The 27,167-nt window shown below is 54.1% G+C and overlaps 2 protein-coding genes across 2 annotated transcripts in view; both read right to left on the minus strand.

The window, feature by feature from the left end:
- The window catches only part of Clasrp (CLK4-associating serine/arginine rich protein), a 31,001-nt gene extending 21,527 nt beyond the window's left edge, over window positions 1-9,474 (minus strand). The window contains exons 1-11 of the mRNA XM_013032596.1: window positions 9,253-9,474; window positions 4,953-5,050; window positions 4,413-4,514; window positions 4,219-4,298; window positions 3,747-3,831; window positions 2,777-2,925; window positions 1,992-2,088; window positions 1,454-1,532; window positions 1,301-1,374; window positions 634-675; window positions 6-164 (exon numbers count right to left, since the gene is read on the minus strand). Of these exons, the coding sequence (XP_012888050.1) occupies window positions 6-164; window positions 634-675; window positions 1,301-1,374; window positions 1,454-1,532; window positions 1,992-2,088; window positions 2,777-2,925; window positions 3,747-3,831; window positions 4,219-4,298; window positions 4,413-4,514; window positions 4,953-5,050; window positions 9,253-9,351 (1,064 nt within the window). The 5' untranslated portion in view covers window positions 9,352-9,474. The remainder of the gene's footprint in view (window positions 1-5; window positions 165-633; window positions 676-1,300; window positions 1,375-1,453; window positions 1,533-1,991; window positions 2,089-2,776; window positions 2,926-3,746; window positions 3,832-4,218; window positions 4,299-4,412; window positions 4,515-4,952; window positions 5,051-9,252) is intronic.
- Window positions 9,475-10,525: 1,051 nt separating this feature from the next.
- Relb (v-rel avian reticuloendotheliosis viral oncogene homolog B) lies at window positions 10,526-27,161 on the minus strand. Its single transcript, XM_013032565.1, has 12 exons — window positions 26,972-27,161; window positions 26,220-26,270; window positions 23,969-23,977; window positions 22,446-22,759; window positions 19,329-19,486; window positions 17,648-17,739; window positions 17,413-17,544; window positions 16,377-16,481; window positions 14,378-14,593; window positions 13,289-13,357; window positions 13,085-13,162; window positions 10,526-11,262 (listed from the first exon to the last, which is right to left on the minus strand). Exons 1-12 carry the CDS (start codon window positions 27,024-27,026, stop codon window positions 10,880-10,882), a joined length of 1,662 nt encoding a protein of 553 aa, XP_012888019.1. The 5' UTR covers window positions 27,027-27,161; the 3' UTR covers window positions 10,526-10,879.
- Between the last annotated feature and the right edge of the window lie 6 nt (window positions 27,162-27,167).

The following is a 27,167-nucleotide window of genomic DNA, read 5'->3' on the forward strand; positions in this document are numbered from 1 at the left end:
GGGGCTTCCCGGGGACGGCCCCAGATGCGGCAGCTGCGGCTGCCGCCGCGGCCGCCTCCTCATCGCTGCCCCCGAAGCTGGTGATGAAGGTGATCTTCTCCTCCCGCCCCGGGCTCGGGGAGCGCGAGCGCGAGCGGGACTCAGAGCTGGATTCCGAGGGCGACCTGCGGGAGGCGGCAGTCAGCGAGGGCCACGCACGGCCGCTCAGGGAAGCCGGGGAGTCGACCACCCCAGAGTGGCTGGAGTGCCAGGGAGCCGGTAGAGGGCAGATGGGGGGGGGGAGAAAAAGGGGGAAGGTGCCGAATGCCTGGGCATCACCCCTCCACAGCAAGCTGAACCCCAGTTCACCAGAAGTAGTGTGGGGAGGGGTGTGATCCAGCCTGCACCACCCCAAGTTCCTAAGACCTGGGGGCAGGGGGCGCCCTCCCCCTGGTGGGGCCCACTGCACCCAGGACATGAGCTTCTCACGAACTAAAAATTCTAAAGTTTCTAAGTGACCCTTACTGCCACACTTGCCCAATGACACAAAAAAGGTGCATTATAGTTAAGTTGACATAAGAAAACACTAAGCACCTGCAAGCCCACAGACCCCCTCCTCCCTTGTGCTACTTGTGTAGTGGGGTACCCACTCACCGTTTATAGGGGTCATAGGTGGGGCTGTCTCGGCGGGCGTAGCTAGAGAGAAAGCACGGGGGACAGGTGAGGGCGCACAGCTGTCCCTCTGTTGCCTATCAGACCCTCTCTGACCCTCATCTACCCCACACCTGCCCGGCCAGCTCACTGAGGCCCACACAGGACCACGCTGTGTGGGCCAAGTGCTTTCTAGTGGCTCTCCCCACCCCCCTCACTTTGATGAGAGCCAGGCCTGAAGAGACAAATTCACTTGCTAGGCCGCTGAATGAAGGAGCACATGGCGTGGCTTGGGCCTGGGCTTTGCCCCAAGCCCACAGCATAAACCTCCTCTAGCACAGGTGGCAAAAAAAAAAAAAAAAAAAGATGCATGGGTTTGCCCTGGACCACAGGTCTATGAGACTCTATCCAAAGCCAGGTTGCTCTGCCCAGATCCCCACTGATACTTGGAGGGGGAGGAGGGAGAGCAGGGAAACTGGCTCAGTCCCCTTCCTGCAGGGGACAGTGCCCAGTCTGAGAGTCACCTCAGGGAGTGTTCCCCGTAAGCCATCACCTCGGGCCACTTAATGGGTGAAAGCACGTGTATAAAGCAGCCTCCATAGTGCCTTCCTGGCCCCATGCCCACTTTCCCAAGGCTCAGCGACACGGGAGGCCCTGGGGAGAGGCCTACCTGGGCGGGCTGATCTTACGCCCCCTCAGCCGCTTCTCCCGGAACTCTCTCCGCTGGCGCCGGGAGCGACGGCCCTGGGCAGGGAGGCCAAGCCCATTAGGAGTGTGCCCTCCATGAGCCCCATCTCTGCCCATCACCTTCCCCAGACCTCACCGAATACATGGCTTTCTCCTCCTCCAGGGCCTTGGCGTGCTTGATGGCCTCCGCCTCCTCCTTGTCTTTCCGAAGCATCCTGCAGAGGGGAGGAAATCAATCACTGGAGATGGGACCCAGACACATTTCATGCAACTTTCAGACACCTTATGTGTACAGGTGTTAAGAATTCAGCACTAACTGGGGATGGGGGGGGCGTGTATGGCTCACACCTGTAATCCTAGCTATTCTGGAGGCTGAAATCCAGAGGATCACAGTTTGAAGCCAGCCCTGGCAGAAAAGTCCACAAGATCCACAAGACTCAATCTTCAAAAGAATTTGGGCCTAAGAAAGGACCTGGAGCCCTCCACTAGAGGGTGCTGGAGCACTGGGAGTCCATTTGCCCTAGGTCACACTGAACAGGGCTGGCTGAGTAATTCTATGTAATATCGTCTTTAGCGGGGTCACAGATATTCATGGCACAGCAGTAAGCTGGCATTGGTAGTAGCAGGGTTATGGCCAGAACAAAGCCAGGGTGAGTTCACAGGGCAGATCTCACCTGACGAAGTCGCCATCGGCCATGCCGTAGGTGGTGGCTTGTTTGTTGAGATCCGCTACCTGTTCCTGGTTCAGCTCATCCACGTCCACCTCCACGTCTGCATCAACAGAAAAGCTGTCAGGGGCCAAGGCCACGGGGAGGAGGGACAGGGCAGTGCCCAGAAGCGGGATAGACAGCTGCCGGCCCAAGCAATGTTCAAGGAGGGTCTGGGGCAGCTCTGGCTCGGCTCTGGGTAGCAACACAGTGGGTGTGCTGTGTGGTGGGGAGGGGAAGGGAAGATGGGGTGGACAGTTGGTGGACGGAGGAGGACCATGAACATGTGGGTGGGAAGGACAGATGGAAGTACAGGGCTCTGCCTTAGTGGGCACAAACAGATGCATTGGGTGGGGTGCACGCCAGGATGAGGATGGAGACGGGAGGCATCTACATAATGGGCACAGGGTGGGAGGGGAACAAGGTACTACCGGGATGGGCCAACAGATGTGTAAGGGACAGGGGCCCTGAAAAAGGGACTTGTTTCCCAGGGGATAGAGAAAAGCAGGAAGGAGAGGCAGAAGTGACACCCGCGTGGGACCCAGAATCAGACAAGTGGCCTGGAAATGGGGAGAGGGCAGAAAGGGAAGAAGGGGGTGTGGCAGGGAGGAGGCAGGAGGCCAAGGCCTGGGCCGTGGGACAGGGGGAGGAACCGGGCTCCTCAGTGTGGGGTGCCCCACAGAGGGTGAGGGTCGAGACACAAGAACGATGCCCAGGGACTGTGGGTGGGAAGGGCAGAGAGGGGACCCCACCGATGTCGGGGATGACCTCATCTTCATCCGAGTTGCTCTCCTCCTCAGCCGGGGACTCCTCCTCCTCCGGCTTCTCAGCCACCTTCTCCACCTCAGCCACCGTGCTGTCCTCGTACGTGTAGCCGATGGAAGCCTTCTTCTCTGCCAGCCTGGGATGGGAGCGGGCTGGCTGGGGTGGGTGCGCCCTCGGAGGGGAGGGACCCTCCTGCCCACCCACCAGCACCGCTCTGCGCTGTCCTGGGCTCCCGGCCCCGCCCACACTGGTCACTGCTGCCAGGATGCAGTCTGTCTGCTTGAGTACCAGTCCCACGAACACAGAGTCCCAAGTTACAGTGGGCAAAGATGGGGCCCAGCTCTGCTCCCAGGAGCTTTGGGGGGCCTTTGCTGAATTCATTTGTCAGCCGGTGCCACGCCGCCTCTGGGAGTGTGACCCAGTGCCCAGCAGAGCCGACAGGAAGGAGTGCACGAAGCTGACACCCAGGTCACCACGGTCACCCCTGGGGGACACAGCTTTCTAGAATGCCCTGGCCACCACGCACACAGGCCCTGACACAGGTCAGCTCCTGATCCCGATGCCCATCTTCCCAAGAGCCTCCTACAGACTCAGACCACTCCACCCTAGCTGCTCAGCTCGGGGCCAGGGCCTCCACTTCACAGCTATGAGGAATGCATCTAGAGGGGCTCTGCCACAGCTCCCATCCCCATTGGGCCTGCCTGCCTCCTCCTCCTCCCCCACAGGCTGCCACAGCCGGCCTCCAACCCATTTTTTTTGGTCAGTCCTGGGGCTTGAACTCAGGGCCTGGGCGCTGTCCTTGAGCTGCTTTTGCTCAAGGCTAGCATTCTACCACTTAAGCACAGCACCACTTCCAGCCTTTTCCTTTTATGTGGTGCAGCAGAATGGAACCCAGGGCTTCCTGCATGCTAGGCAAGCACTCTACCACTATGCCACATTTCCAACCAGCCAACTCACTTCTTCTTCTCATCCTCGCTTGGCCTCTGCAGGCCACCATACAGTTCATCAATGTAGATCTGGTACAGGCACTGCTCCTCCGAGACTGTGGCAAGGGGGCACAAGGGGCGAGGGGGTGAGGGTTATTAGGACACAGGGAATTTAGAGACAGGAATGTGGTGGAGTTGAGGGGTTGGGGTGGAGTCACCACTTCCTGACCATCACCCCTCTGCTGGGGCACAAGTAACTACAGCACAGCCTCAGCTCCGTCACTCACTTGCCCAGCGACCCTGAGTTCAGTGACTAAGCCCCATGCCTCAGTTTCCTTTTCTGTAAGATGGGATCTCTGGCACAGTGAATGCTTGGGGTGTGGGCACTGCCGCAGGACCACAGTGCTAAAGAGCTCCTGCTTGCCTAGGTCTCTAGGTCCCTGGGGTTCCCCTCCCCTGCTGGTGAGGCCTCGTAGTCTCAGGGGTCCCCCACTCCCACTCACTGCCCGCGAAGTCGTTCTGCACCAGGCCTCGGTAGCGCTCGTAGTTGCACTTCCGCTCATCCGACTCCTGCTCTGGGGAGCTTGGAGAATCAGAGATCTCCAGGTCAGAGGCAGCAGGCAGGGGGCAGGGGGGGCTGCCGGGACTTGGGGCTAGGAGGGGACAGGCCGAGTGGGCCTCTGGGGAGGCCCCTTACATGGTGGTGAGCAGTGGGGGGGTGTAATCGGGGATGTGGTCCAGGTGGGCGCGGACATCGAAGCGGTCAATCATGTTGTTGGTGTCACCCTGCCAGGGCATCCTGAAACGGAGGGGGCGGCAGAGGCTTGGAGGGTGCTCTGCACGCACATCACCTGTTGTTCTCTGTGGCTGGGAGCCCGGCCGGCCTATGGCCATGATTCCCTCACTGGCTTCAGACACCCACCTAGGCCTGGCTCGCAGACCCTCCTACAGCTGGGCCTAGAGCATGCCACCCGTACTGCCTCAGGAGAAGGAGCCCATTTCTCCACTACCAATAATAGCAGGGCACTTAAACCAGGTAGGAAGAGCTCGTCTCCTGTGCCTCAGCCCTGCCCGGCCCCTCTAAGTCAGCCTGCCTACTCCGCACTCTGTGACTGTCACTTTCCCCTGTGCCTCTCTTCCTGCCAGTGTCCAAAGGTCTGGCCAACCCCAATTCCTCTGCTGCACCCCTCACCCCCTGCTGCAGACGCTGCCTCCCCGCCCCACCCCACCATCTTACATGTTCACAGGGCTCTCGGCAGCCAGGGCCACAGCAGAATCCAGGTGCACTTTGCAGGCTCGGCCATGCACCTGCAGGAACTGAGCTGGGTCCTTCTTCTGTGGGGTGGACAGGACGGAGGTCACCATTAAGCTGAGCTCCTAGTCCTCCAGGCCCCACAAGCAGGCCCAACATCCAGCTAACCTGTGTGGCACAGGCTCCACCTCACAGGTGATTCAACCCGTGTGCAGCCAGGGTGGCTCAACTAGCCCAACACAAGGACCACTTCTTCCCTGGAGACGGCTAGTGGCTCTGAGCTCTGCTACCACCATCTTTTTTTTTTTTTTGGGTCCAGTCGTGGGGCCTGAACTCTGGGCCTGGGTGCTGTCCCTCAGCTCTTCAGCTCAAGACTAGCGCTCTACCACTTGAGCCACAGCGCCACTTCGGCTTTTTTCTTTTTGCTTATGTGGTGCTGAGGAATTGAACCCAGGGCCTCATGCATGCAAGGCAAGTGCTCTACCACTGAGCCACCTTCCGAGCCCACCATCTTTTTTTTTTTTTTGCTAGTCCTGGGGCTTGAATTCAGGTCCTAAGCACTGTCCCTGAGCTTCTTTTGCTCAAGGTTAGCACTCTACCACTTGAGCCACAGTGCCACTTCCTGCTTTTTCTGTGTATGTGTTACTGAGGAATGGAACCCAGGGCTTCATGTATGCTAGGCAAGCACTCTACCAGTGAGCCACATTCCCAGCCTCTGCCACCATCTTCTGCCTAAAATATCACCCCCAATCCTCACTCACCCGACTCACTTACTCCATCCATCCATCTATCCATCCAGAGCAAGTATAGCACTGGAACTGGAGCAGCCTCCAAGTCAGCAAGCCCGTGTACTCACAAGGGAAAGAGAGCCAATGCCACTATCACCAGGAATATGCCAGGCACAGCTATAAGGGACCAACTCTCACCTACTACACTGGCAAAAATTGAAAGGACAAAACTGGGCACTCGTTAGGTGCTGGTGGCTCATGCCTGTCATCCTAGCTACTCAGGAGGCTGAGATCTGAGGATCACGGTTCAAAGCCACCCAGGCAGGAAAGTCCGTGAGACTCTTATCTCCAATGAACCACCAGAAAACCAGAAGTGGCACTGTGGCTCAAGTGGCAGAGTGCTAGCCTTGAGCTGAGAGAGCTGAGGGACAACACTCAGGCCCAAAGGTCAAGCCCAACGACCAATAAGAACAACAAAAAGTTGGCTGGCATGTTTAATTTTGGTGTCTGTACTGAGCACCAGTGGCTCAGCCTTGTAATCCTAGCTACTGAGGAGACTGAGATCTAAAGGTTTCAGGAGAGGACCACCACATTCACCCAAAAGTTCTAAAATAAGGGGCTGGGAATGTGGCCTAGTGGTAAAGTGCTTGCCTAGCATGCATAAAGCCCTGGGTTCCAGCCCTCAGTACCACATACACAGAAAGAAAAAAACAGCCGGAAGTGGTGCTGTGGCTCAAGTGGTAGAGTGCTAGCCTTGAGCAAAAGCAGCTCAGGGACAGTGCCCAGGCCCTGAGTTCAAGCCCCAGAACTGACACACACACACACACAAAAACAAAAGTTCTAAAATAATTGTGATGATGGTGCGCAGACACACGGAAACTGCAGTATACTCCTCCTTCACGCTTGTGTTTGTTTCCCTAATCATTCTACTTGTGCTACTAGGTCTGAACTCAAGACCTCATGCTACCAAACAGGCACAGGACCATGGAAATGCTCACTTTAAACGAGTGGACTGTGTGGGGTGGGAAGTGTATCTCAGTAGAGCTGCCCAGCCCCGGCTTATCCTAAGTCCACATCCTTACATCGCATAAAGGATGCAAGCTAGGCTGCTCAAGGGCCAGGCCCTGGCTGGAGTCACATCAGAGGAAGCCACAAGAGCCATGGAAGGACTCTGAGCCACCCATCAAATCAAGCACCAGTTCCCAGTGACAAAGACGCAGCCCCATCCCTGCCAGCATGGGCCAGTGGAGGAGACTGGTTCCTTTTTGTCAGTCATGGGGCTTGAACTCAGGGTCTGGGCACTGTCTCTGTGCTTTTCCGCTCAAGGCTAGCACTCTACCACTTTGAGCAAAAACTCCACTTCTGGTTTTCTGGTGGTTGATTAGAGGTTAAGAGTCTCACAGATTTTCCTTCCCCACAATGGCATCAAACAGCAATCCTCAGATCTTCCTTAGCCTCCTGAGTAGTTAGGATTATAGGAGTGAGCCACTGACACCTGGCAACTATTTCTTCTTTTCTTTTTTTTTTTGGGGGGGGGAGTCCAGTCGTGGGGCCTGAACTCTGGGCCTGGGCGCTGTCCCTCAAACTCTTCAGCTCAAGACTAGCACTCTACCACTTGAGCCACAGCACCACTTCAGCTTTTTTTTCTTTTTGCTTATGTGGTGCTGAGGAATCGAACCCAGGGCCTCAGGCATGCAAGGCAAGCGCTCTACCACTGAGCCACCTTCCCAGCCCAACTATTTCTTTATCTAACCAATGCACAGGAGCAGTGACAGACTTGGGGCAGCTAATGACCGAGGGTGGGGAACATCTACAGGCACCAAGGCCCAGGCAGGAACAGAGAGAATGGCTGCTCAGATGTCACACCCGCCCAGCCCGTCCATGTCCACTGGGGCCAGCACTGTAGCCTCCCCACTCAGCCCCAGAGCAAGATGACAGCCACCACGTGGCTGCCAGCTCCCACGGCTTGGCACAGCACATCTGAATGCCCATCTCGTTCCCAGCCAGGGACACTGGCTGCTTGTTCGGGCCCTGCCACAATGCACCCATAGACTCTCGTGAAGCCCCTTCCCGTCCTGTCACCAACGAGGTGCTGGCACCGCCACCACTGCCCTAAGGAGAAGCAAGCTCAGGAGGCTCCCTGCTACTAAGGAGGAGGGAATTCTGGGGCTTCCCAGGGTCCCAAATGCAGTCTTCTTTCCTCTTGGTCCCCTCCATTCAAATTCACACACACACACACACACACACACACACACACACACACGGCCTGGAGCTGCACACAATTAAGTGGTATTGAGCTCTAACATCATGGTAATTTCAAGCACAGGCACTTTACTATGTGCCTAACCAACTCTCTACCAAGCCTTCCAAGAGCTGCTCTCACCCTCTCCAACTGGCCACAAGTCACTTGTGGGCTCAATGCTGGGTTGGCACTTAGCTAGGGCAATTCCCCATCTCCTGAGCCATGCCAATACACAAGGCCCATTTTGGGCTGGGAGTGCAAGCACCAGGGAGTAAGACGGTGTGAGGGGATTACAAGGGCCTCATGCATAAACCCAGGCATGGGGTGTGCTCTTTTCTCCAAAATCAACTAAAGCACCAGTGAGGAGAGTGGCCTGGTCAGATGACACTCAATCAATCCTGCTGCTGCACGCCAAGCCTCAGGAGTGGCCATGCTTTTCTGAGCACTAGGCACCCAGCAGCGGGCAACAGTGTTCTAGGAGCAGTGAGTCTTACATGTGCACTACACAGGGTTACAAGTCTTTCCTTCCTTCCACTTAACTCCAGACCTGCTCTCTGGGGCCTTGCAAACACAGAGGAACCAGCAACCAATGGAGTCCCCCTCATGCTCTTATCTGACATCGGCCTCCACACAAAGAATGACCATTGTCCCAAGGAAAGAGTGCCTGGTATAAACCCAACTACCCAATTGCTTTTTTTTTTCCTTTTTCTTCTTCCTTTCTATGTGTGTGTGCGCGCATACATATGTGCCAGTCCTAGGACTTGAACTCTAGGCCCGGGCATTGTCCTTGAGCTTTTTTACAAGCTCAAAGTTAGCACTGTACCACTTGAGCCACACTCGACTTCTGGTTTTTGCATAGTTGACTGGAGATTCTAAGTCTCAAGGAATTTCCTGCTCCTGCTGACTTCCCACTGTAATCCTCACTCGAATCTCAACTTCTTGAGTAGCTAGGATTACAAGTGTGAGCCACTTGGTGCCCAGCTCAATTTTTTTTTTTCATTTTTATTTTGCAATACTGGGGATAGACCCAGAGCCTTGAACTTGCTCGGCAAATGTTCTACTCTTTGAGCCATTTCCCTGGCTTTTCCCTTTTGCTTTCCCTTTTGTTTTGCAGATAGGGATTTGGACTTAACTTTGTTTGGGCTGGCCCTGTACCCTGAACCTAAGGTCTCAGGATCCTTGCCTTCACTTCCCTAATAGGGATTATAGATTTGTGCCACCCCATGCGGCCTCCTAACCCCAATCCTATCTTGATGACTGCTTTCTGAAGGGCAGCCCCCCTCCCCCAACCCAGACAAAAAGCCTGGTCACTCACAATTTTCTCATAGTACTCCCTACGCCGCTCGGCCCTCTTCTTGTAGTCCACCATCATACCGCGAAGCTTGCGCTCATGCTTCCGAGCTTCGTGCCACATGGTGGTGGTGGTGGTGGTGGTGAAGCCAAGCGTGGCGCCCCAACCTGAGGGATGAGGGGAGCGGCAGTGTCCGATGGGCAGCAAAAACCAAAAGGGTGGGCCTGGGTCAATTAACAAGCCTGGTGACTGAGCCTCTCGGTTGAGGGAAGAAGGAAGTCCTTTGCAGAAGCAAGGAATACAATTCATGGCTAACCCAGACCACTAACTGACTCTTCACGGGAAGCCAGGGCATTCTGGGGTGCGCACATGCCCCAGATTGCAGGCGCTGGAGTCCCAATCAATCCCTTCTGGGAAGGGAGGAGGAGGCACACCCAAGGGCAGCTCGGGCCGAAACTCGCCCAAAGGGAAAAACGGAAAAGGCTTTCCCCCACCCGAGTGATCCTCCAGGGAGGATCCCAGGCGAGCCTCCTGGGACCCCCCCCCCGCGGCCGTATAGAGGCGGGGTCGAGGGCAGGTGAAGGGCGTGGATAGAAGCGGGAGGGGGGGTCTTGGGGCGCACTTGAAGTCTACATGGATGGCCCCGAAGCAAGGAGCGTATCCAGGGAACAGTGGGGTACCGCGCGGAGGCGGAGCGGAGTGCGTCCCGGGGGGCAGGGGGAGAAGCTGAGGGTCTGGACAGGGCTGGAGCACCTGGTCAGGGCCGAGGCCGACGGCGCGAATCGGGCCCTCAGCGGCGCGGCCCGAGGCCTGTCGGGAACGAAGGGGGTGCAGGCGAGGCCGGCTCCGGGACCAGGGCCCCGCGGACAGCACCGCGGGAGAACCCGCGACGAGAGCCAAGCGGCTCTGACGCAGCCCAACAAACGGGAGGTCCGGGCCCGACGCCTGCACTCACCGGCTGGCTGGTCGCCGCCGCCTCCTACTGCTGCGCTCGCTCCCCCGCGCTCACGCGCGCGCGCGCTCGCTCTCTTAGCCCACACCGGAAGCGGAAGTTGGAGGCCGCGCGAAAAGGGAGGGGGAGGGAGGGACGGCAAGGCTGGGAGCTTCCGACGGCGTGAGGGCGTGGCCTAAAAGACAGCGATGATGACGTCCTCGGGCCTGCGCGGCGGGAGGGCGTGGCCTGTGCCTGGAGTGGGCGTGGCGCGTTCCGGAAGGAGCGTCGGAGCCTTGCTGACCCCCGGACCTTGTTCCTCGTCCCCCGCCACACACACGCCCCATGCAAAGAGAGGCCCCCCCCCAAGGTTCAAAAACTCCTCTTTATTGAGAAGGCTCTGCACAAACAACCTCCTCTCACCCGCAAGGGTGCCAAGGAGTTTCCCTCTCCTCCCCTAGGAACAATCACAATCCGGGGGCCCCTCCCGAAGGTGGCCACGTGTGTGGGGGTCGCTGGGGGAGCCATGCCCCCCTCCCCTTAGCTTCTCCTCCAACCCGATTTCTCATATAAAACGGAGGCCCGAGGGGAGCCCGTGTTCCCGAGGCTGTCGCCAGCGCTGCAGGTGTCCGTCCGACGCACAGGGATGAGGAGACCGGAAGACTGACCCGAGGGGGGGCCCAGGTCTGACCCCCCTCAACCCTCCCGGCACCGCCAGGGCTACGTGGCCTCGGGCCCCGGGGACAGGAGGCCACCCCCGAAGGCTGCCTCGCGGTACTGGTTGGGAAACATATTGCTGCCCACAAGGCTGGCGGTGCCTCCGTCCCCGAGGCCCGGGGCCGGGTACGAGTCCAGGGTCAGGGGCTCGGGATCCGGGGACTCGGCCACCGAGGGCCCGGCACCCGCGCTGCTGGACACGGCGCTGGCCAGGGGCGGCGCTGGGGGCAGCAGGTCCAGCATGGTGAAGAGGGTGGGGGCTGTGGGGTCGTAGGTGAAGTCTTCCATGAGGTCAGGACCCCCGGGGGGCTCCAGGCCTGGCAAGGACACGGAGCTGGGGAAGAAGTCGTTGTCAGACTGCAGGATGGAGGGAGGGAGGAACAGGCCTGCGGGGAGAAGGGGAGAGAAAGCTAGCTCTGGTTTCTGGAGCAACTTCCAGCCAGGCCCCCTCTGGCCTCAGGCTAAATGCCTCATCAGATCATCTTCCGTTCCAGCTGAGGACTGTCATCCCACCATTCCTACTACTAGGTAAGTGGAAGAAGGCAGTGGGGAAAATAACTGCACACAGCTGTCCTAATGTGGAACCAGGAGCGAAATGTGCACATGCTCTATCATTTGGACCCACAGCTCCACTTCCGGGCTTTGGGTTTTTTTTTGTTGTTGTTGTTGAGTGGTTAATTGGAGAAAAAGTATCTCAGTGACTTTTCTGCCCGGGATGGTTCCAAACCCCCATCCTCAGATCTCAGCCTCCTGAGTAGCTAGGATTAAAGCATGAGCCACGATAGCCTGGCGTGGGTGGCTCACGCCTGTAGTCCTAGTTACTCTGGAGGCTGAGATCTGAGGATTGTGGTTCAGTTCGGGCAGGAGAGACCGTGAGACTCCTATCTCCAATAAAACCACCAGAAAACCGGAAGTGGTGCTGTAGCTCAAGTGGTAGAGCGCTGGCCTTGAGCTGAAGAGCTGAAGGACATCGCCCAGGCCCAGAGTTCAAGCCCCACGACTGACCAAAAAAAAAAAAAAACCATGAGCCACGAGTGCCCCGCTAGCATTACATTTATTAAAAAGTGTTTTGGGGGGGCTGGGAAGGTGGCTCAGTGGTAGAGTGCTTGTCATGCATGCATGAGGCCCTGGGTTTGATTCCTCAGTACCACATAAGCGGAAAAAGCAAGAAGTGGCACTGTGGCTTGAGTGGTAGAGCACCCGCCTTGAGCTGAACAACTCAGGGACAGCGCCCAGGCCCAGAGTTCAAGTCCCAGGACCGACCAAAAAAAAAAAATTCTTGGAGCTGAGAATATAACTTAGTGATAGAGTGTTTACCTAGCATGTGCGAAGCCCTGGGTTTAATTCCACATTACGACATTCACAGAAAAAGCCAGAAGTGGCGTTGTGGCTCAAGTGGTGGAGTGTTAGCCTTAAGCAAAAAGAACCTCAGAGACAGTGCCCAGTCCCTGAATTCAAGCCCCAGGACTGGCAAAAAAAAAAAAAAAAAAGTTTTTGGAGCCAGGTATCAATAGCTCACACCTATGATCCTAGCTACTCAAGAGGCTGGGATCTTGAGGATTGAAGTTTGGAGCCAGTCTGGACAGGGAAGCCCATGAGACCCTCATCTCCAATTAACTACCAAAACAAACAAAAAGAAAAAATTGGAAGTAGAGCTGTGGCTCAAGTAGTAAAGCACCAGCCTTGAACAAAAAAGCTCAAGAGACAGTACCTGGGCCCTGAGTTCAAGCACCAAGACTGGCAAAAGAAAAAATTTAAGCCAACTGCAAAAAAAGAGAAAGTAAAAAGGAAAGAAAAGTAAAGGCTGGAAGTGTGGTTCAAGTTGTAGAACAACAACAAAAAAAAAAGCATATATCACCCAGTATTCTGAGCAGTCTCCCATTCATGTACTAGTCAGGTATGACCCTACTTAGTTCCTGAAATCATGTAAGATCAAGATGTCTGGTGGGGATGGTATGGGCACTTACTGCATTAAACTGTAAAATCCCAGGACACAGGTATACACTGAGATTTCCCCAAGTTGTCCCTGAGGCTCAGAGTGGTAGACCAGGTTGACAAAGGTTACACTGCAAGTGGACAGCCCAGCAGAGATCACACACATATCTTCCTACTCTGCGGAGCTGGGAGCCATCCTTAACACATTGTAAAGAGACCAACAAAGCAGGGCTGCCACTTAGTCTCAGCTTATGGCAGGGGATTGGGACCTACCTGAGCTATGGCCAGGCAGGAAGTGGTCCAGGAAGGCTGGCTTCTTCTTCCTCCGTTTACTCTCAATGCCATGGGGGTCTGAGGGAGGCAGAGGAGATGACCCCTTAACTCCCAAAGCTCCCCATCTGTGGGCTGGTATTAAAGGGGGGGTTCCCACACACACTCCCAGGGACTTAAGTGTGGAAAGGGGTCCAGGGGACAGACCAGAACTGCTCAGCTCCCCAAGGACGTCTGGCATTCCCCGTTTCCGCTTTTTGTCCACGCCATAACTGTCTGTTCGAAGATACCAGAAGCATACAAAAAAGTAATTAATCAGCTAGGCACCAGTGGCTCCTGCCTGTCATCCTAGCTACTCAGGAAGCTGAGATCTGAGGATCACGGTTCAAAGCCAGCCCAAGCAGGAAAATGTAAGACTCTTACCTCCTATAAACCATCAGAAAACCAGAAGTGGTGCTCTGGCTCAAATGGTAGAGCGCTAATCTTGAGCAAAAGAGCTCAGGGACAGAGTCCAGGCCCTGAATTCAAGCCATACAGCCAACAAAATAATGATCACTTAACCATTTATCACAGTCAGTAACTGATGGTTAATCATAGAGCCATCTAGAAAGTGGCTGAGCTTTTTTTCTCTCTCTCTCATTATGGGGCTTGAACTCTGGACCTGGGCACTGTCTCTTGAGCTTTTGAGCTCAAGGAAAGCACTTTACCACTTGAGCCACAGTACCACTTCTGGTTTTCTAGTGGTTTACTGGAGGTAAGAGTCTCATAGACTTTCCTGCTTGGGCTGGCTTTAAGCCTCGATCCTCAGATCTCAGCCTCCTGAGTACCTAGGATTACAGGCATGAGCCATTGGTGCCCGGCTGCCTTTGTTCTTTTAGTCAAGATTTTGCTATGTAGCCCAAGCTGGCCTTGGAACCAAAGACCCTCTCTCCTTCCATAACTTCAAGAGTGCTGGGATTACAGGTGGGTACCACTATACCCCAACTGCGCTTGTACCTACCCAAACGATGCAAATAAACAGATGTTGATAGTCCATATCAGATAAAACCAAATTCCCTTCCAGACACACCTGAGCACAATACTATCTCAGGACACTCGCACTTGCTTTTCAAGCTACTTAAAATACCCTCCTTCAACTCTCACTGGACCTCTAAGTCATTCTCCTTTCTTCAGCTCAGCTGTCCCCTCTACCAGTAGCTTCCCTGATTTGCACTCAGGATCAAATGACTCGAGCTGAATTTCTTCAGTGAGCCTGAGGACCTGGTCTGGGGCGGGTGGGCTGGTTGTCATGGTTACCGTGGTCCCGAGGCAGGTAGGTGAAGGGCAGAGGCTCGCTGCAGACACCATCTGTGAGCCGCTGCAGGAAGACATTGACTGTGACGGGCTCTGAGATCTCCAGGTCCTCGTAGGGAGGGGTCTTGAACACAATGGCAATCTGCCGGTGCACATCGGCTTGGGAGAAGTCGGCCCGGCCCTCCCAGGAGACCGTGCTGAACACCACAGAAATGTCCTCTGTGGGAAGACAGGGCAGTGGCTGAGGGGGGATCCTCAGCCAGCCCGAACCCCACTCAGCATCCTCCAAACAGACCCCACTGTTCCTGAGGATAAAACCACACTCTTGCCGGGCACTGGCACCTGATCTGAGAATGGAGGTTCAAAGCCAGCTCGGGCAGGAAAGTCTATGAGACGCTTATGTCCAATGAACCACCAGAAAACCACAAGTAGTGCTGTGGCTCAAAGTGGTAGAGCGCTACCCTTAAGCAAAAAGAGCTCAGGGACAGTACCCAGTCCCTAAGTTCAAGCCCTATGACCAGCAAAAAGCAAAACAAAAAACAAACCTACAGCCGGGCGCTGGTGGCTCACGCCTGTAATCCTAGCTTCTCAGGAGGCTGAGAAAGACCGTGAGATTCCTATCTCCAATAAACCACCAGAAGACCAGAAGTGGCGCTGTAGCTCAAGTGGTAGAGCACTCGCCTTGAGCAGAAGAGCTGAAGGACAGCGCCCAGGCCCAGAGTTCAAGCCCCACGGCCGACAAAAAAAAAAAAAAAAAAAACCTACACTCTTCATACTCTACAACCTAAATAAAAACCGAACCAAAAAACAACCCTACATTCTATCATACACTGATTACTCAGTATTTTGTACATTTATGTGTTTTTTGTTTTTGTTTTTTTTTTTTTGGTCTTGGTACCAGGACTTTAACTGAGATCCTCATACTGGCTCAATCCCAGCTGGGGCTCCACCATTTGAGCCACACCTCCAGCCCAGCTTTTTGCTGTTTAATGGGACATAACAAGAGTCTCATGGATTTTGCTGCCCAGGCTTGACTTGGAACCACTAGCCCCCAGATTTTAGCCTCCTGAGTAGCTACAGCTTACTGGCATGAACTACTGGCACCTGGCTGGAGGTTTTTGTTTGTTTAGAGGGAAGTTGTTCTTCCGTTTTGGTTATGAAACCTATGTGAGGACATTTAGACAGATGCAGATGAGCTGAAGACATCTGTCCCACGCCCTTTGTCCCTTCCCTACCCCTTAAAGCCACTGTCAGAATCTTTTTTATTTTTTAAGTTTTTTGTTGTTGTTTTTTTGGGTCCGGTCGTGGGGCCTAAACTCTGGGCCTGGGCACTGTCCCTCAGCTCTTCAGCTTAAGGCTAGCGCTCTACCAGTTGAGCCACAGCGCCACATCCGGCTTTTTTTTTTCTCTGCTTATGTGGTGCTGAGGAATTGAACCCAGGGCCTCATGCATGCAAGGCAAGCACTCTACCATTGAGCTACCTTCCCAGCCCTTTATTTTTAAGGTTTGTGTGTGTGTGTGTGTGTGCCAGTCCTGGGACTTGAACTCAGGGCCTAGGTGCTGTCCCTGAGCTTTTTCACTCAAGGCTGGTACTCTACCACTTGAGCCACGGCTCTACTTGTGGCTTTTTTGTGGTTAATTGGAGATAAGATTCTCATGGACTTAATTGCCCAGGCTGGCTTCAAACCGTGATCCTCAGATCTTAGCCTCCTGAGAAGGTAGGATTTTAAACATGAGCCACTAGTGCCAGGCTTTTATTAATCTTCTTTTTTTTTTCCAGTAATGAGGACAGAATCCAGGGCCTAAGCTGCACCCCAGCCCCTCATAAACCATCTATGCACTTGTGCCTCTGGCATGAAAGTGTGTAGAACCTGGGGAGGAGGGGGGAAGGTATAAGCCCCACCTCCATCCTTATGCAGGTAACAGGCAGGTGTGTGAACCAATCAGCCGCGTCAAGGTGGTGGGTTCGCCTGAGCCCCACCCAGCCTGTGGCACCCCTCACCTTTCTGCACTTTGTCGCACAGCAGGTAGAGCTCCTCCCCACCCGTGCAGGGCCCACTCTCCTTGTTAATCCTACAAATCCGCAGCTCTGACGTGTTTGTGGACTCTGGGAAGGAAAACGAGAATTCAGTCATCAAACCTTGAGGGGCATTCTATGGACATGTGGGAGATGGAGAAAGGCTCAGTCTGGCCCCCACAGTCCTGGTGGAGCCAAGATGACATTCAGCTCTTCCATGCTTCCATTCAGATCAGCTGAGTGTATGTCATGCTTAGGAGAGCTAGTGGGACTAGGGGTCAGAGAAGGCCCAGAGTGAGGGTGTATGGCTAAACTAGTGGACACTTGTTTTTCTTTTTCCCCTCCCTCCCTCCCTCCCTTCCTTCCTTCCTCCCTTCCTGTTGTGGGGCTTGAACTCAGGCCCTAGGTGCTATCCCTGAGCTCTTTTGCTCAAAGCTAGCACTCTACCACTTGAGCCACAGCACCACTTCCTGGACATCCTAACTATTCTGTAAACAGTCCCCACTTCTCTTAAGGGACCAACACTCACATCAATCTTGGGGAGTGGGCAGGGCTGAAACCATGCTCTAGCTCACTGATCATGTGACCCTCCATCTGACCAATCAGAGCATCACCTCCCTTTAGTCACAGCTGACTGGTCAGAGAGACGCAAATAACCAATGAGAGACAGCTGTGAGACTTTGGGCTAAAAACAGTGGAGCTGTAGTGGTAAGAGCAGGTGCCTGCAAACAATGAACTCCTCACATAAGGCACCGGTATCACTGAGTTCAAAGCCAGCTCAGGCAGAAAAGGCTGTGAGACTCATCTCCAATTAACTACCAATAAGCCAAAAGTAGATCTCTGCCTCTAGTGGTCAGAGCACCAACCTTGAGCGAAAAAGCTCGAGAATGGCACCCAGGCCCTGAGTTCAAGCCCCAGTATTAGCACACACACAAAAATAAGAGAAATGACTTCCTGTTTGTAAGTGGAAGGCCCAGGACAGTCCTAGTGAACCCCGCCTCCCCCCAACACACACACTCACTCTTGTCATAGACAGGTTCAGAGAGCACAGGGTCCAGGCGGCGCATCTGTCCTTGCTGGTCCCGGTATGACGCCTGAAAACAGATCCTCACCACATTCATGTCCACTTCCTGATGGTTCTTCAGGGAGCCCGCTGTTGGGAGACATGACGGCTGAGGAAGGGGGTGGGAAGGAAAGGGGACAGTGGGCCAATAGGAGATGCGGTAGGTGGACAAAGAGCGGGGCAGAGTGCTCACCATTGTAGGGGTCGATGCCCAGCTGAATCTTGCGCTCAATGGCAGCTTCGATCTCCTTCTTCCTGACACACTGGATGCCCAGGTTGTTAAAGCTGCGTGGGGACAGAGACAGCTGCTTGTGAGGGCCAGCAGGATGGCTCAGACACCCCAGCCTCCCAGATCCCAGCAAAGGGCCTGGCGTTGAAACATCTGACAGTGCTTACCAGGATTTTCTTTTTTTCTTGGTCATGGGGCTTGAACTCACGGCCTGGGCACTGTCCCTAAACTTCACTCAAGGCTAGCGCTCTACCACTTTGAGCCACACAGCACCACTGGTGGTTATCTGGAGATAAGAGTCTCACAGACTTTCTTCCCTGAGCTGGCTTCCAACTGTGATCCTGGTAGCCCAGCAACCTGAATAACTAGGGTTATAGGTGTGAGCCACCAGTACCTGGTATCACCAGGAATCTGGAGGAGACCTGGCAAACCCACCATACGTTTGCCATATAAAAAGAGTAAGCAGTGTTGCTAATAATCAGAAAACTGCAAATGAGGCCTGAAACCCCAGCACTTTGGGAAGCTGAGGCAGGAAGATAGAGAGTTCTAGGCCAGAGTAAGCTAGCTATTTGGGGGATACTATTTTAGAAAAACGGACTTTTTTGAGGAGGAGGGTCTTGGGGCTTGAACTCCGGGCCTGGGCACTGTCCCTGAGCTGCTTTTGCTCAAGGCTAGCACTCTACCACTTGAGTCACAGCACCACTTCTGGCTTTTTCTGTTTATGTGCTTCTGAGGAATCTAATCTAGGGCTTTATGCATGCTAGGCGAGCTCTCTACCACTAAGCCACAGTCCCAGCCCCTCTCTCTCTTTCTTTGTGTGTGCCTGTCCTGGGGCTTGAACTCTGGAGTTGTCTCTGAGCTTTTGTGCTAACGACTAGTGCTCTACCACTCTGAGCCATAATGCCATTTCTGGCTTTTTGGTAGTTCATTGGAGATAAGACAGTCTCACAGACTTTCCTGCCTGGGCTGGTTTTAAACCATGATCCTTACATCTTAGCTTCCTGGGAAGTGAAGATTACAGGTGTGAGCCACAGGCACCTGGCTTGAGCCTTTCATTTTTTTACTTATGAAAACTATATAAAGTGCAAAGTGAGCATAAGATCAGGTCTTGTAGTTAAGTCTCGTCTAGAACCCAGGCACCACTGGCTCATGCCTGTCATCCTGGCCATTTAAGAGACTGAGGTCTGAGGATCCTGGCTCAAAGCTAGCCTAGGCAGGAAAGTTCATGAGACTCTTATCTCCAATAAACTACCAAAAAATCCTGGAGTGGTGCTGTGGCTCAAGTGGTAGAGTGCTAGCCTTGAGAAAAAGACACTCAGAGACAAAGCCCAGGCCCTGAGTTCAAGCCCCAGGACTGGCAAAGAAAAAAAAAAAAGTCTGATCTGGAGTCAAAGTCCAGCTGTGAACCATCTGTGCCTTACCTCCCTCCATGCCTCAGTCTCCCCACAGAGAATGTGGGACATGGGGCCCTCTGCCACCTAGACCTGTTTCCCCACCCACAAGATGGATGCCGTACGGAGGGTTTGGCCAAGTTGCCCCTGCCTTGCATTTCCCTAGGTTTATCTTTACCTTCCGAGTTTCTATGACCAGAGGTGAGGGGTCAGGGTCTAGGGGTGAGGGGTCAGAGGTTCAGGGGGTCAAATACCTGTGTCGAGGACTGACGTGAGGCCTTAGCCGCACCCTACACACACCGTCAGTACAGTCTTTCCCCACAAGGCTGTGTGGGTGAACCCGGTGCGGCCAGTCTTTCCATACCAGGCATGCGGTCACCTCCACTTCCCGCAGCCCGCCATAGTCCCGGAGCTGCGCAAAGATAAATAAGCTTTTTTTTTTTTTTGGTCAGGTGGCCTATACCAGACCCTAACTCCATTGAACTCTCAGGGACTCCCTTGTAGCATCCTGACCTTCTACATCAAGATGATGGAAAGGTATCTGGTTGAGTCCCCTCTACTGGCCAGGTATGGCAGTACAAGACTATAATCCCAGCACTCAGGTGGCTCAGGCAGGAGAATGGACAGTTCAAGGCCAGTCTGTGCTACACAGTGAGATCTTGTCTCAAAAAACAATCCTGAGACAGAAGAGTTACAACCAAATATAACAAATGACTGTGGAAGTGGAAGTGTGTGGCTCAAGTGGTACAGTGCTAGCCTTGAGTAGGAAAAAAAAAAAAAAAAACAGTCAAACTGGGTGCTGGTGGCTCATGCCTGTAATCCTAGCTGCTCAGGAGGCTGAGATCTGAGGATCCAGGTCCAAATTGAGCCTGGGCAGGAAAGTCTGTGACTCTTATCTCCAATAAACCACTCAGTACAGCGCTAGCTTTGAGCTGAAGAGCTGAGGGACAGCGCCCAGGCCCAGAGTTCAGGCCCCAAGACCGGACCCAAAAATAAATAAATAGAAAATAAACCACTCAGAAAACTGGAAGTGGTGCCGTGGCTCAAGTGGTAGAGCACACTAGCCTTGATCTGAAGAGCTGAGGGACAGTGCCCAGGCCCAGAGTTCACCATGACCAAAAAAAAAAAGTCAAGTGACAGTAAAAAGCTGTGAGTTCAAGCCCCAATAGTGGCACATACCAAATGACCCTTTATCAGCTCTTGAATTGGAGGGGAAGAAAAAAAAGAACATAAATCAAAATTGTGAGAGCTTGTGAACTCAGGACAAAGCCCTGGGTTCTACCCTCAGCACTGCCTAAATAAATAAGTTGGGGGAATTTGGAGTCTACAATTTAAAATTATTCGACACTATATGATTTCAGATTTCCAGATGGGCAGCTCAAGGGTTCAAGGCCAGGTTGGGCAGTGCGGAACTAGAGGAAATTCATCTGAGTCTCTGTGGTACAGTGCTTCCCTCTAGGGGCTGGAGAGGGTACCGAGGATGGTGTTGGATGATAAGGTTCCTGGGGGACAGGTTGTAGCTAGGACCCCAGCTGCCATTTCCTAATATTAGGGGCAGTCCCAGATGACTAGTTGGTGTCATCCAAAACTTCTAAATGCGTTGTTAAAAATGATCAGGTTGCTGGGCTCTGGTGGCTCACGCCTGTAATCCTAGCTATTCAGGAGGCTGAGATCTGAGGATCATGGTTCAAAGCCAGAAAACCAGAAGTGGAGCTGTGACTCAAAGGGATAGAGTGCTAGCATTGAGGAGAAAAGCTCAGGGAAAGCGCCCAGGCCTTGAATTCAAGCCTGAATTCAAGATCAGGGAAGCCAGGTGCTGGTGGTTCATGCCTGTAATCCTAACTACTCAGGAGGCTCAGAATTATGGTTCAAAACCAGCCCAGAAAGAAAAAGTCTGTGAATCTCTTATCTTCAGTTAACCACCAAAAAGCCAGAAATGGTAAGGGAAAAGCCAAGCGAAAGCCGGGCTCTGAGTTAAAGCCCTAATACTAGTATATGCACATGTGTATACACGCTCGAATGAGCACACACATGCATGCACACAAAATAAAAAACCTTTAACAGGAAGTGGTGCTATGGCTCAACTGGTACAGTGCTCTCTGTGAGCTAAAGAGCTTATAGACAGCGACAGCACCCAGACCCAGAGTTCAAGCCCAATGACCAACAAAAACAAAAACAAAAAATCCTTTAACATAGGAGCTGGGATTATAACTCAGTGCTAGACCACTTCCTACCATATGCTAGGCCTTTTCCAGCTGCAGAAGAACAATATAGTACTTGTGTAGGAGTCTACAATTCGATTTCCAGGGAAGTTTTTATTCTGTTAGTCCTGGGGTTTGAACTCAGGGACTCCTGTTTGCTAAACTGATGTTTTTACCACTTGAGCTACACCTCTAGTCCTGCAGGTACTTATTAGTGGAAGTAGTTACTATTTTTTTTCTTTCTCAGTCAGGGTCTCACTATGTAGTCCAGGTTGGCTTAAAACTCTTCTTCCGTCTCTGTCTCCTAAGAGCAGGGATTACAGGCATGTTCACACCTTCCCATCAATACCTGGGGCACACACCTTCATTTCTGAATTTTGGGCCTGCGTATGTCTGGGCACACATTCCCAGGCTCTGCTGTTTCTGGGCAGTGCTGTGCCACGCACATGTAGTTTATTTCACCAGCTTTCCAGTGTTTAACCCGGAAGCATCTCCCTCACTGTTGCCCAGGCTAACAGGGATGCAGTAGACAGCCTCAGCCCTCCATCTTTACCCAGCTGTGGGCACCACTCCATTGAACTTCTTACACAGCCCAGGCTGACCTTGAACTTCCTTTGTATCTCAGGCCAGCCTTGAACTTGCTAAGTAGCCCAGGTTGGCCTTGAACTCTAGTCCTCCTGCTTCATCTTCCTCCTATATGCTAAGATTACACAGGTGCCCCACCATGCCCAGCTCTTTACTACTTTTGGGGTTTGGTAATAGGTGGTACTCTATGTCCTGGCTCAAGGACAGCAAGAATGATAAAAGCCCAGCTCTACAACGTCCTAGCTCCAAACGCTGCCCACAGCAGCAACACCCACCACCGACAAGGCCCGCCCACTGACACGCCCACATGCTGCCCATCACCCGGGAGTCCCTGTCCTCCGCATCTAAGGTTCTCCCCCACCCGCCCATCAGCCATAGTCCCGCCCTCCGCCCCGCCCACTCTACTAAGGTCCTTCCCGATCCACCACCCTACCTTCTACGCCCGCCCACACTCCCCTTCAAGCTCCGCCCACCACCCACAACCCCGCCCACCACCCCATATCTAAGGTCCCCTCGCCCGCCCATCATCGATGCCCCGCCTCCAGCCCGCCCCCCCGCGCATAGTCCCGCCCCAACCCCGCCCACCTCGATGGCGGGCAGCGTCTTGCTGGCCTCGGTGCTGCTCTCGCCCAGGATGCTGCCGGCCGAGCGGCCCTCGCACTCGTAGCGGAAGCGCATCCCGCGCTGCTTCGGCTGCTCGGTGATGACCAGGTGCGGCCGCGGGCCGGGCCCGGGCGGGCCCAGGCGGCTGAGGGCGCAGCCCCAAGGCGGCGGCGTGGCCGGGCTGGGCGGCGGGGCGGGGCCCAGGGTCACGGTGCTCAGCGCCGCCGCCCCGCGGGGCACCAGCTGCGCCCCGTCCAGGCCGAAGCCGTTCTCCTTGATGTACTCGTCGATGATCTCTGCGGGAGAAGCCGACGCGGGCGGCGGGGATGCGGGCTGAAACCCCAGGCGGGGGTCACACCGGCTCCCAGCCCCGCCGGCCAGAGGTGTTTCCTGCGGACGGGGCCGCAGCTTCCCCCTCCGCACAGCTTGGAAGCCGAGGGTCGTCGGATTCCTTTCCTCCTCCACCCGCCCCCCCCCTTTTCACTGCCCTCCCCTCCCTAGTGCTCCTGAATCCACCAGCCCCCCTCCCCTCCACCTGCACGCAGGAAGGGCCCTGATCCTAAGGCTGTAAGGGTGGAGGCCCAGCGCCTCAGCTGGAAAGCTCTGCTTGGCCTAGACCCCTACAGGGTACCTGCGGATCCCCTGCCACCATCTGGAAGGGTTTGGCTGCATTGCTTCGTGACCCTGCCCTTGCTCAATTCAGAGTTAGGAAGTCATCATTTCTGGTTTTGTGTTGTTTTTGTGGTTGTTACTGCTGCTTTTGCAGTACCGAGATTTGAACTCAAGAGCCTCTTGCTGGCTAGGCAAGTGCTTATGAACTTGAGACACCCCATCTCCCCCGAAGCTCTTTTGCTTTTAGTTGGTTTGTCAGATAGAGCTTGGCATTTGGTTTTTGTTTTTCTCTTTCTTCTTTCAATAGCCCAGCTCTGCCTCCTTCTTATCTGGGATTCCAGGACTGGACACATCACATCCAGCTTGTTTGTTTTTAAGATGTCACTAACTTTGGTCTGGGCTGGCCTTGAACCTTGATTCTCCTATCTCTGCCTCCCCAGTCCCCAGTAGCTCCCATCAGATCACAGGCATGCACCACCCCACGCTCAGCCTACTTTGGTTTTCAGGCATTTCTTTTGCCCAGGTGGTCTTGAGCACAAGATCCTCCTGTGTCAGCCTCTCAAGTGCTGAGATTATAGGCGTGCACTGCCACAGCTGACCTCTTCGGTTTCTTTTTTCTTTTCTTTCTCAAGCTCTAACCTAACTGTATCCTGTTCATTCATTTCTCGGCCTTTCGGTGTTTGCAGTCCTGGGGCTTCTTAGAGACCCCTGCTCTGGGAAGGCTGGTTTCCCAGTGTTTAGAAAACCGTGCCTGGCACTTGGGAGGGCGTAATGAGTCTGCCAAGTGGCTGAATGACCCATCATCACAGTGACCTTCACTGAAGGGGCAAGTCCTAGACTCCCCTCTATCAGCGCCCCCTAAGCTTCCCATCCACCTGCTTCTAGATACTCACCCAATTCATCTGTGGAAGGAGAGAGAGACAGAGAAAGAGAGACAAGAGGGGAAAGAGAGAGATGAGTTCAGAGTAGCCATCACCAGTCATCTTCCAAGGAAGTTCCCCACCCAATCTATCCCATAACCCTTCCCCCTTCCTCCATCCTGGGAAATCTGAGGGCAACTCCCTGGGATGCCATCCAGTCCCCATTTCCCCTTCTGGGCCAACCTCTCTTACGTCCAGAAGGCTGCCTGCACTGTACCCCAGTTATTCTCACATCCTGGATCCGCACTTGTTTCCAGGAAGGCAGAGTGTCACAGCAATATCAGAGGGGGCCAGAAATCAAAACCAACCTCCCATCATTCCACAGTCAAGACCACGAGCCCAGAGGGAGCCGGCAGGTCCTGGAGTCACCCAGCCTGGCCTGGGGCCTGAGCCTATGCCCCACCCAGGGCTTTGAAGGCCACTGGCTGGGGGCTGATCTGGGAAGGACCTGCCCTCGGAACCGGAACCGGGCCGGCTCTGTCCTCCACCTGCTTCTGGGAGTGGCTTCAAACAGGCAGAACTTTGCCCCCTGCAAGGCAGCTTTCCTTACACCCCTTATCTTATGGATCTGGGGAAATGAGCAGGTGGCAAGGTTCCCTCCTGGCAGAGGAGATACTGAGGCTGGGGGAAAATGCCTGGAGGGTGCTGGCAGGGACATCAAGTCACTTCAGCTTGGAAAAACCATTTTTTAAATAAAATTAAGACAGAAACTATTCATCAGGGCTATGTTGTCCAGGCTGACCTGAATGAATCCTTTTACTTTAGACTCCTGAATGAAGAGACTACATACAGGTGTGCTCACTACCACACCTGGCTGGAATACTGTCCTTGAAGATCTGTACTATACACACAAGGGACTCAAAGACATAGATTTTTTTTGGGGGGGTGCTGGGAGAGTGCTCAAGAGGCTGCCAGATTACAGAGGAAGCTTAAGTCGTGGGCAGCAGTAGCTGTAGCTCAGAATGGACATTTTGGTTACAATCTTGTCTTTGCTGACTTGCTAGTTCTTTGGCTTCAGCCATTACCTATCTTAATTTTTTTTTTTTAATTGCAAGTGGGGTGGCAGACAGTACTGGAGAGTGAACTCAAGGCCTTGTGCTTGCTAGGCCAGTGACCTACCACTTGAGGCACACCATAATCTATTCATTTTTAGTTTCAGATAGGATCCCAGCTGGTTTGGGACTGTAATTCTTACTTCTGTTCCTGAGTAGCTGGGATTACAGGCATGGACTAGTATGCCTGACCCACATTACTTTTTTTATTTTTTTTCATCTTATGCCAGTACTAGGACTTGACCTCAAGCCCTACAAATTCTGCTGGACTTTGTTCACTCACAGCTGGTGCTCTATCACTTAGCCACATCTCTAGTCCAGCATTTTGCTGGCTAATTGGAGATAACAGTCCTATGGATTTGCCTGCCCAGATTGGTTTTCAGTCTCAATTCTCAGGTCCAGCTTCCAGAGTAGCTAAGCATAGGCATGTAGATCTTGGGAACTTCCTCAAAATGCAAATTCTCAGGGCCAGTCACAAACCTACAGGGTCAGAAACTCTAGATAGAGTGCCTACTAATCTGTCTTAATGAGCCTTCTGGTGATTCCAACGCATATGGTTTAATTAATGAATCTGATGCAAATGTTACAGTCGCTGTAATAATTATTACCATCACCATTTTTTTTTGGTACTACTTGGGTTTGAAAGAGCCTTTATACTTACTAGACAAGTGTTTATACTACTTGAGCCACACCCCCAGTTAGTCCTCTTGTTTTTAGTTTGTTTTTCAGGTAGGGCTCCAAACTGTGATCTTCCTATTTCTGCCTCCCATGTTTGTCTATATCGACTTATTGAAAATCCCCCACCAGCAAAGGAAGGAACTGATATCAAGTCCATTGTAAAGACAGGCCAACTGAGGTATGGGAAAGCAACCTGCAGACATTCTTGGATGAGGAATATAAACTCCTGCTTTAACACCCAAGGTGGTGGTTGTCAGTCTGCTATAATCTCAGGTGAATTTCTTAATTAATTATCCTCTGAAGAGTGTAAGTAGTTGAAGTTCCTAACCTCCAGAAAGTAGGGATAACCAAGCTAGCTCAACAGGGCATAGAGGGTCACAGCCCATCAAAGGAAAGGTGAACGTGGGTGAATCCCCCAGAGATGTGCCCAACCCATCTCCACAGAGGCTCCCCCAACTCCATCTCCCACAAACAGGTGGACAGGGACTGCTCACCTGTGGTCCTGGAAATGCCCAGGGAGAGCGAGGAGGGGTCACCACTGGACCCTGAAAGAAGGAGGCAGGTCTCACAGAAAGGCCATCAGAAGACCAGACAATCTCCGAAGCCCCACTTCCTTTCTTCCCTTGGTCCCTCCCCTAGGGTCAGGTTCTTCCCCTGACCAGACATTTCAGACTTCATTGTTTCGCCCTTTCGTCCCATCTTTCCTCACTGCAGATCTGCTCTGTCCCTCTTTAAGGCATGGGCCTGAGGGACTCCTTCACAAACTGTCCTGGCAGACCGGATCCTTCTCAGCATCAGGCCTGGCTCTCCTTTTTTCCGAACCCTCCTTCCATCTCCATGCCCGCTAGCCACGCCCCTCGTTCCTCAGGGCCAGGCCCCGCCTCTTCTCAGGGCAGGCCCCGCCCCGCCCCCCACTCTCCGAGCCTGGCCCCGCCCCACCCCCCTCGGAGCAGTACACGCCCCACCCCCGGTCTCCAGGCCCCGCCTACCTGGAACCCAGGCCCCGCCCCCTCCGCGGCCTCTGGGGCAGGCCCCGCCCCCTCCCCACTCTCCCGCGGGACGCCTCGGCGGTACCTCGTCCGGACCCTTCGCCCGTACCGTCCGCCGGCTTCCTCCCAGCACGGTGTCCCCGCGCCAGATCCCTTGGGCGCCTTTAGAAACCCCCGCCTTGCTCCTGGAGACCCCCGGAGCTCCCACATCTCCGGCCCCGCCCCAGACTTCTCCCGGGAACCTCAGCTCCGCTTACCCAAGGCCCCCAGCTCGGGCGCAGGGGGCGGTCTGACGACGCGGCGACTCGGCATGGCCCGACCGGTGGGGGCGGACAGCTCGGAGACCGGCCCAAACCAAAGCTCGCACGCGGCTGGCCGGGCAGCACAGCCCGCGGAGGAATGGCGGGTCGCGCGAGCCGTGCAGGGACTGGGAACCGCGGGCCGGGCTGGACG

Source organism: Dipodomys ordii, unplaced genomic scaffold (genome assembly GCF_000151885.1).
Source record: "Dipodomys ordii isolate 6190 unplaced genomic scaffold, Dord_2.0 Scaffold156, whole genome shotgun sequence".
In the NCBI taxonomy this organism is placed as follows: Eukaryota; Metazoa; Chordata; class Mammalia; order Rodentia; family Heteromyidae; genus Dipodomys; species Dipodomys ordii.